This window comes from Morone saxatilis, unplaced genomic scaffold (assembly GCF_004916995.1).
Source record: "Morone saxatilis isolate NCDOM2014 unplaced genomic scaffold, NCSU_SB_2.0 Contig5, whole genome shotgun sequence".
Taxonomy (NCBI): domain Eukaryota; kingdom Metazoa; phylum Chordata; class Actinopteri; family Moronidae; genus Morone; species Morone saxatilis.
The window spans coordinates 13,358,732-13,366,877 of NW_023340095.1; the positions used below are offsets into that span (position 1 = coordinate 13,358,732).

Here is an 8,146-nt window from a genome sequence, read left to right on the forward strand (position 1 = left end):
TTTTACACAAAGCCATCAAAACTGCATCTTACATACTCTGCTATAGCATCCAACTCAGAAAAGCTAAACGGCGTTTTAACACAAATACACTGCTCATTGAGGGTGTCACCTTTGAGGTGGTGTCCTTCAGGTTAATGACACCAGACTCAATCATCTCGTGGTACAAGTCATTTCCCTCACGGGTTCGCTCTCCCACTCCAGCAAACACAGAGTAGCCACCATGAGCCTTGGCCACGTTGTTGATCAGCTCCATAATCAGCACAGTCTTGCCAACACCGGCACCGCCAAACAGACCTGAAGGAATACATTATGCACAATAATCAGTTATGTTGACTTGTATGTATGAAAATGTGAAAAAACAAATCCGGGGTGTCAGATAATCCACCAACCAATCTTTCCGCCCTTGGCGTAGGGGGCCAGCAGATCTACCACTTTGATGCCAGTGACCAGGATCTCCTGCTCCACACTCATGTCTGTGAACTCCGGGGCTTCAGCGTGAATAGGAGCAGTTCTGCAAGATAGGAGTCATTTTTATATACGACGTTTAAAAGAATAAGGTCAGCGATATTTCTGTTTATTATTGTAAATAAATCAGATTTTTTTTAAAAGACCCAAACCTGCAAATTAAATAATCCAACTAATTCACTCTCTTCATTTTTGAGTGACATTTACTAAAAACTACCCCTACATTTTTTAGGAAACTACTTTTCAGAAGTGAAACTATATGTGCATTTTTATTAGGAATGTACGATATAAGCTGATAGAATTATTTCACGTTTGTATTTTAAAAATAAGTTAATGACCTGTAGTTTATACACAGCTGAGGGTAAGACAAGTTAAGATTAGAGTAGGTAAAGATGGTTGATTTTGTCTCTTCTAACCAACGCTAACTAACATCACAACAAAAACAGTTCTGACTGACTTTTTGATCAGAAAATTTCACAAACATACTTTAGCTTTCATAAAAATAAATCCAATTAATAGTTTTGCAGTAAGAATTCAAAATAAATGATTATTATTGGCCAATAATTGATCTGTGCTGATATAGAATAACTACTTCATGATCAACACTTACTGTTTGGTGGTAATTGGACCCCTCTCATCAATGGGTTCTCCAATGACATTCATGATCCTGCCCAAGGTTTCAGGGCCCACAGGGATCCTGATGGGGGCTCCAGTATCCAGAACCTTCTGACCGCGGACCAGCCCCTCTGTGCCATCCATGGCGATCGTCCTGACTGTGCTTTCACCTGAAGAAACACACGAGGAGAGACTGTAAAGACACTGTGTACTTTTCATGGCAGACATCCACACAATGACCTGTCGAGCAATATTCCAACCCCAGTATCAATCCGGCACGCTCACCCAGATGCTGGGCCACCTCCAGCACCAGCCTGCTCTCACGGCCGGCCACCTCCAGTGCATTGAGGATAGGAGGTAGGCCTTCATCAAACTGGACATCCACCACAGCACCAATCACAGCCACTATGCGGCCATTGGCGATTGCTGCCTGAGCAGCCGGAGCTGCGTAACCCCTGCCTGAAAGGACAATGGCAGGAAAAGGACAACGACATTAAAGGAAACATATTAAAAGTGACTTTACATGTGACAGCTGACAGATCAAAACATCTTACAGTGAATAAACAAGGATTAGTGCACGCATGTGATATAAGAAAATCTATAAAAACAAATAACTTAATACATTTATTTCCACATGTTGGTGCTTCAGGAAGCATTTTCGCATATTTTGATGAAACTTTAAGTGCTGAAAACCTAAGTGTCTCCAGTGGCGTTGACTTGTACTCAGGTACATGGAAAGGTCATTGATTGGAGACAGTGAACCAGGCCTCAACTGAAGCTACAACGTCTCATCGGAGCAACAAAAAGACCAAATAACTGCATTTGTGTCATTATTGCTGCTTTAAATTAAATAAAAAACCCCACTGACTGCAAATGAATGGAGACACTGTATAGTAAACATGAGGCCTGACCCCCTGAGCGTGCTACATTAGCGTTAAAGGACATATAATGCTGACAAGTCGGCCCGTGGTTTTAAATGTATTCACTCACTCGAATAAAGAGTCGCATGTGTCCCACTGACGGTCTTCAGAGAGTTGATCCCAGGCTTTAGAGCCTGCAGAGCCCCGCTGCAGCACCGTCCCACAGCACCCAACATGGTTAAGATGGCTGAAGGTGAAGCGCTCACTCAGCTGTGGGTGATCCTGAACCCAACGGCTTGTCTGAGCATGCGCGGTCTGTCTGTGTTTATACCCTCTTTTACGGAAAGAGGGCAGCACAAAACTATACACCTTTTCACAAACACAGACTAACAGCATGAATAAAGTTCAATAAAAAAAGACATAGACTAATATGTACTGTTATGAATGTATACAAACAAACATTTGTAGACAGTAGATAATAGTTCAGAGTGCAAAGGATGCTGACATAAATATTTTACGTGCAGGTATGTTTATGTAAATGGGGTAGGTGGATATGACAGAGTCTACTGTAGATACAGTACATGCAGTATGCACAGCATAGGTAGATGTATTAGAATAGTATGTATGTTTTAAAAAGAAACAATGGGAAAATAAGTAATAAATGGTTTCCAGGTTCAGTGGATATTAAGAGTCCTAAGGTTATTGTAGAGGGCAGTTAAGTGTTGGTCAGAGTGATGGCCTATGGGTAGAAACTGTTCCTGTGTCTCTTTGTTTGGGTGTACAGTGCTCTGTAGCGCCTACCAGAGGGGAGAAGTTGGAACAGGTAACAAATAAAAATGTGCAAGACATACCTCATACAAAACACAAAGATTGGGTGCATAAAAAATACACTCAGAGAAAAGACTAACCAAAACAAACACGAGTATATCATTATCTTATCTATTATACAAAAAAGTTTTACAAATGTTTTACTTTTCAAGGCTTTGAGGACTTTGACATAAGAAAGGAACACATTATGAAATACATTAAACCTAGGCTTTGCTTTCATATAGTTGGATAAGTGTATATAAAAATTTGCAAGAATAATAATATTGTTAACTGAAATGAATCATTGCTATTGTTCATAAACAAGATATCAAGTTACAAACTATATTGGTTTTTATGGAGTACGTACAGGCCACAAGCAAACGCCTATTATTTTGTGTTGTTAAGATATAAAATGGTACAATATTATGAAAAATAGTTAATAACAATTAGGGATCCTACACATTTAAATAGCATTTTACCACACAAAAAACAGCATAAACAGTTATGTATAGAATATATTTTTTAAATTATTATTTTATCTAGAAACACCTGGCGGGCCAAATTGTACCTTGTGATGAGCCAACTTTGGCCCACAGGCCCCGCTTTGGGCAGCAATGGTTTAGGCATTTTGCAGCTGTTCATTTATAACTGTTGCACAGGACCAGAGTGTGCAGATATTGTGTTTTATAACCCCTTCTTTCTTTTTGCAAGTCTCCAAAATAGTTTGCAAAGGGCTAGAATCTTAAGTTTAACATTAGTGATACCAGGCACTGGTATCACTAATGTTAATGTTAATATCAATACCAGCGGATCAAAAGGAAGTAGATACACAATTCACATGTAAAACAGGAATATTTCCAAACTAAATGCTTTAAGTGTCACAGGTCAGGTTTTCGCTTGCTAGTGATAGCACTTTGGAGCCCCCGTTGGCAACAAGTTACTACTGGTTACTACTTCTGCTAATAATATAAAATATAGTATAACAAATAATAACAAATATTCATTTTATTTGTCTGTGATGAATGCAATTAAAAGAAAATCTGTCATTGCAATGATTTTTTAATCTTTCTAAATTCCCTCAATCAACAACAATCATTACTTTAGATTTTACATTCCTGTTTCCTTAACCCTAAACTGCTCTGATCCTTGTTTACATTTTACAGCATCATTTATTTGATATATGTAACTGAACCCAACAATTAAAAACACCACAATTTATAGCTCATGTGGGAAAATCCCCGGCCACAGATGCACTTTATTTTTGGTCATTCAGTCAGTCAGAGTATATCATTTTGATCCAATTGGTTTTCACACCTCATTGTATATTGCCTGTAACGGTGTCGCAGTTATTGTGCCTTCAGTGCATAGATGTTTTATCACAGGTTTAAAATGTTTCATTAGCAACCAGTTCTAAGGTCTTGTAATCACCAGCAGTCACAAACATAATAAGGGAACATACACATGAAACATTCAGTCAGTGATGGACGCACATATACCGGGACTTCATCATCATTTCTCACAAATGTTGCTGCAGTATATAGGAACACTATAAATAGTTGTCATTCATCAGAGAGAGTAAAGTGACGGGTGGATTTTGCCAAGCCATCATTCAATGCAACATTCCTTTGTGTCAGAAAGTCTCCTCTAATTACTTCTTGCCTGGAGCTTTGCAACACAAAGCCTCCTCACCTTAAGCACAGCAGGCTCTGTGATTCCTCAGCCAGTCTGCACAGGACTAGCCCCATCTTCAAATCACAACAGGAGTATGCACACTAAAATGTTACCTCTGGCTACCATTCAGTGGTCAGATGGCATCTTTAAGGGTCTGGAAGGTGAAGTACCACCTACAGTCTTCAGTTATTTATTTTCTGAAAGATCTATTGCATGTCACTTGCTAGTTGCAACTCCATTTTTCATAAAGGTATAATTAAAGGAAACAAATCACAGCTAAATCTAATGCAGTAACCGCACATATACTCATAACTTATCTTTTTAGATCTCTTTCTAATCTAAAAAGAGATAAATATGCATTGCTCATACAACCCTCTGGATGGTATTTCAACGATGTTGTAAAGCTTTTATCCTTTTGCCCATTTTCAATGTCTAGTTGAGGTTTCTGTTGAGAATACTGTGATCATCCGAACAAATCAAATTCCCCTTTTCTAGCACTGCTTGGTCATTTTTAAATTAATTTAGAAATCTCTGACCTTTTAACCATTTTTCCTCAGGCAGGGCTGTTATGGTCATTCCACAGTCCAGGGTGGAGACCAAAGGTGACCAGGTCTTTGCCATTAAGTCCCCCAACCCCCTTACCTGTGGAATTTATTCTGGCATCAATGCCAAATTAAAAATTTTATTCGGGTGTGTATTTTATATTCAACATTTTTCTGTAAGCTTTACTGACTTAGTTAACATATATTCTTAAATGGAGATTTGAAAAGATTTGAAAACTTTTGCACTCTTCCCTGCTCACTATGGACATAAGAAAGTGCTTTAAACCAATATTATCTTAAAAATGTATACATCATAACATACATTTTATCTTCTTAAAGCAAATACTGTAAAATAATCGTCAGGATTAAGCTGTTAATCGAACTATTTAACTGTATCGTGAGTTTAAAAAAAGTTGAAATATGCGTCCTTATGTATCTGTCAGCTGTGCAACATTTCAATAAAAGTATAACAAATACGCTAACATGCAATTACAGTACATGATAACTATAATTCTGTGGTATTTAAACATGACTTACCCCCTAGTAAACATATACATCGACTTTTTATTGTACTTGTAGTGTTAAAAATGCAAATTTCGGCACACACGTTGCTTTTACTGTTGCAAACATATCCCAACAGCCATCCCCTGCCCTGAGGGCAGAATGGGAGTTTTGGCAAGGCTCCATGGGATCTGGTCTGTTTCTGCCTCCTTACAAAAGAGGAGTGAGTGTCTCAGGGTCTCTCACTCTCTGCTCCACAGAATGACTGAATGACTGACACTGCTGCTGCTGCTGCTGCTGCACAATCAATGAGCTAACTACACCGATCCTCTGCTGTTCCTGTTGTCTACATTTTGGGCTGCACTCAAAATACGACACTGAAATACTAGAAATTGAAAACTTTCAAAAGGAGGTTGGACTGTGAGTTGATGTGAGGATGATTGCTCAGTTATTTTAATATATACATACTATATAATATTCAGCAATTTAGTTTGGCTTTTTTACATCTGACTGTTTTCTGACATGTTCTTGAACCCAGCAAATAAAATGGATGGATGCACAAGCTGCTCCGCTCTAATTTGATACAGAAACTACTTTTGTGGACAGTAACACTGATTGAATTTTGAATTGTTGTTGTTGTTTTTTCTCCATAGTTGGGACGAGGATGCTCCCCTCCTTTACGTCAGTGCTGCTGGTCACAGCACTGACCGGTGTCTGGGCCCAAGACTTGTATGAGGAGAGGAAAACTAGCAAGAAATTCAAGAACAAACCTCAGGCTGCAAACATTCATGATGGACAAGGTAAGAAAATGAATGAAAACTTTCTTATTCTCATACCAAAAACTGTCTTTTTAATAATGTTGCCATGATATTATATTTAGACTGAAAGGGTTTTGTGTTTGTATGATTTCCTATATACTATACTTAATCAATATATTACAGCACCAAAAAATTATATGCCTGCACTTCATGTCTTATTCTGATTGGTGGCCTACTAAACTACAGTTTTTCTGCTCTGTGTGAAAACTTAGAATAGATTTGTAAGAAACAAGTCAGTTGCTTAGAGAAAGTAATGTAATGTAATATAAAACAATGTGAGTTAGAGAGTCCTTCATCCTGTTCTGTCTGCACACAGCCATCCTAGATGAGGACTGTGGCCTGGAGCTCTCCTTTCTGTTGGACAGCTCTGAGAGTGCCAAGGACAATCACGAGCAGGAGAAGCAGTTTGCCATGAATATGGTGGAAAGATTCCAAGGGCTTCGGCTGCAGACCGGCCGCACCTTGAGCTTGAGGGTGGCCCTGCTTCAGTACAGCAGTCATGTTATCACAGAGCAAACCTTCAGAGACTGGAGGGGCACAGAGAACTTCAAGGCCCGCATAACTCCCATCGTCTACATTGGGCACGGCACCTACACCACCTACGCCATCACCAACATGACCAAGATCTACCTGGAGGAATCCAGCCCAGGCAGCATCAAAGTAGCCGTGCTGCTCACAGATGGTATTTCTCACCCGAGGAACCCTGACATTTTCTCTGCTGTTGCTGACGCCAAGAACCAGGGCATCAAATTCTTCACTCTGGGCATCACCCGTAAAGCCAACGAGCCAGCCAACGTAGCCCAACTCCGCCTGCTCGCCAGTGCCCCGGCCTCCCACTTCCTCCATAATTTACAGGACGAAGACATTGTTGAAAAAATCGTCACTAAGATTGTGAGTATAATACCTTGTCTTTCAGCAGACAACACTGGGAACAAAAGTGATGTATTTGCTTTGAATAAGCATCTATTCAGAGTAGACACATGGACAGGCTTGTTCAGGTATTTGTATAGAGATGGAATGATGACAATGCTCTGGAGAAACAAATGAAAGAATGTCTTTCGCTGCTTTTTACCCAGCTTTAGAAAAATACTGTTTGACATCTGCACGAGCATATCCCCTGGGATTTTCTCTAACCCTGACGCGCTCTTTTCGCCTCTTTCGGAAAAAAATTGTTTGTCTTGCAAACTCACATTACATTCCTTTATGGAGAAACAACTTGTGTTTATACATGAATTTATTACAATGTGACTCCTCAATCGTCATATAACTCATATAACTCATCAGTCACAAAATTAATGTTTGTGTGAAGGGGTTTTATATTGTGCTACATTAAATGAACATAAGAAATCTGCATCACAAATCTCACAGTGACTGCAATATTACTGCACTGACTGACATTTATCAACTTTTCTTTGCAGACTAGCTTGGCTGATGAAGGAGTAAGTATCATTACAATTAGACTCATGTATAGAATCTTTTGATATTTAATAATGTGTACTTTGGTAAAGGTGCCCACTTTGACAGTATAGAATTACATTTATGACAGCTTATCTAACATGTCTCTTTTTTTTCAAAGTGCCCTCTGGCTCAGAAATGTGCTTGTGAGAAAGGAGAGAGGGGGCCAAGCGGGCCTGCGGTGAGTATTTAGCCTCAAACTCTTCCACATATCCCCACAACCAAAGAGCAGTTTCCTTTTGAAGTGTCACAAGTTGTTTTGGATTCCTGAAATCTTGTGCAGAGAAATTTAACATGATATTTTCAGAATGGTAATTGTTCCGTTTTGAAGGATAATTACTTTTCCCCTCAGTGTAGCTTGCAGGCATTTGCACAAGCAGAGTAAATGATAGGTGGTCCCACATTCTAAAAG

At 39.3% G+C, this 8,146-nt stretch overlaps 2 protein-coding genes across 2 annotated transcripts in view; one reads left to right on the forward strand and one right to left on the reverse strand.

Moving 5' to 3' along the window:
• The window catches only part of LOC118339305 (ATP synthase subunit beta, mitochondrial-like), a 3,600-nt gene extending 1,358 nt beyond the window's left edge, over window positions 1-2,242 (reverse strand). Inside the window, exons 1-5 of the mRNA XM_035676885.1 lie at window positions 2,071-2,242; window positions 1,366-1,539; window positions 1,076-1,250; window positions 390-511; window positions 110-294 (exon numbers count right to left, since the gene is read on the reverse strand). Of these exons, the coding sequence (XP_035532778.1) occupies window positions 110-294; window positions 390-511; window positions 1,076-1,250; window positions 1,366-1,539; window positions 2,071-2,176 (762 nt within the window). The 5' untranslated portion in view covers window positions 2,177-2,242. The remainder of the gene's footprint in view (window positions 1-109; window positions 295-389; window positions 512-1,075; window positions 1,251-1,365; window positions 1,540-2,070) is intronic.
• The window catches only part of col28a2a (collagen, type XXVIII, alpha 2a), a 21,726-nt gene that overhangs the window by 228 nt on the left and 13,352 nt on the right, over window positions 1-8,146 (forward strand). Inside the window, exons 2-5 of the mRNA XM_035677008.1 lie at window positions 6,115-6,261; window positions 6,596-7,170; window positions 7,698-7,718; window positions 7,856-7,915. Coding sequence (XP_035532901.1) covers window positions 6,126-6,261; window positions 6,596-7,170; window positions 7,698-7,718; window positions 7,856-7,915 — 792 coding nt within the window. The 5' untranslated portion in view covers window positions 6,115-6,125. The remainder of the gene's footprint in view (window positions 1-6,114; window positions 6,262-6,595; window positions 7,171-7,697; window positions 7,719-7,855; window positions 7,916-8,146) is intronic.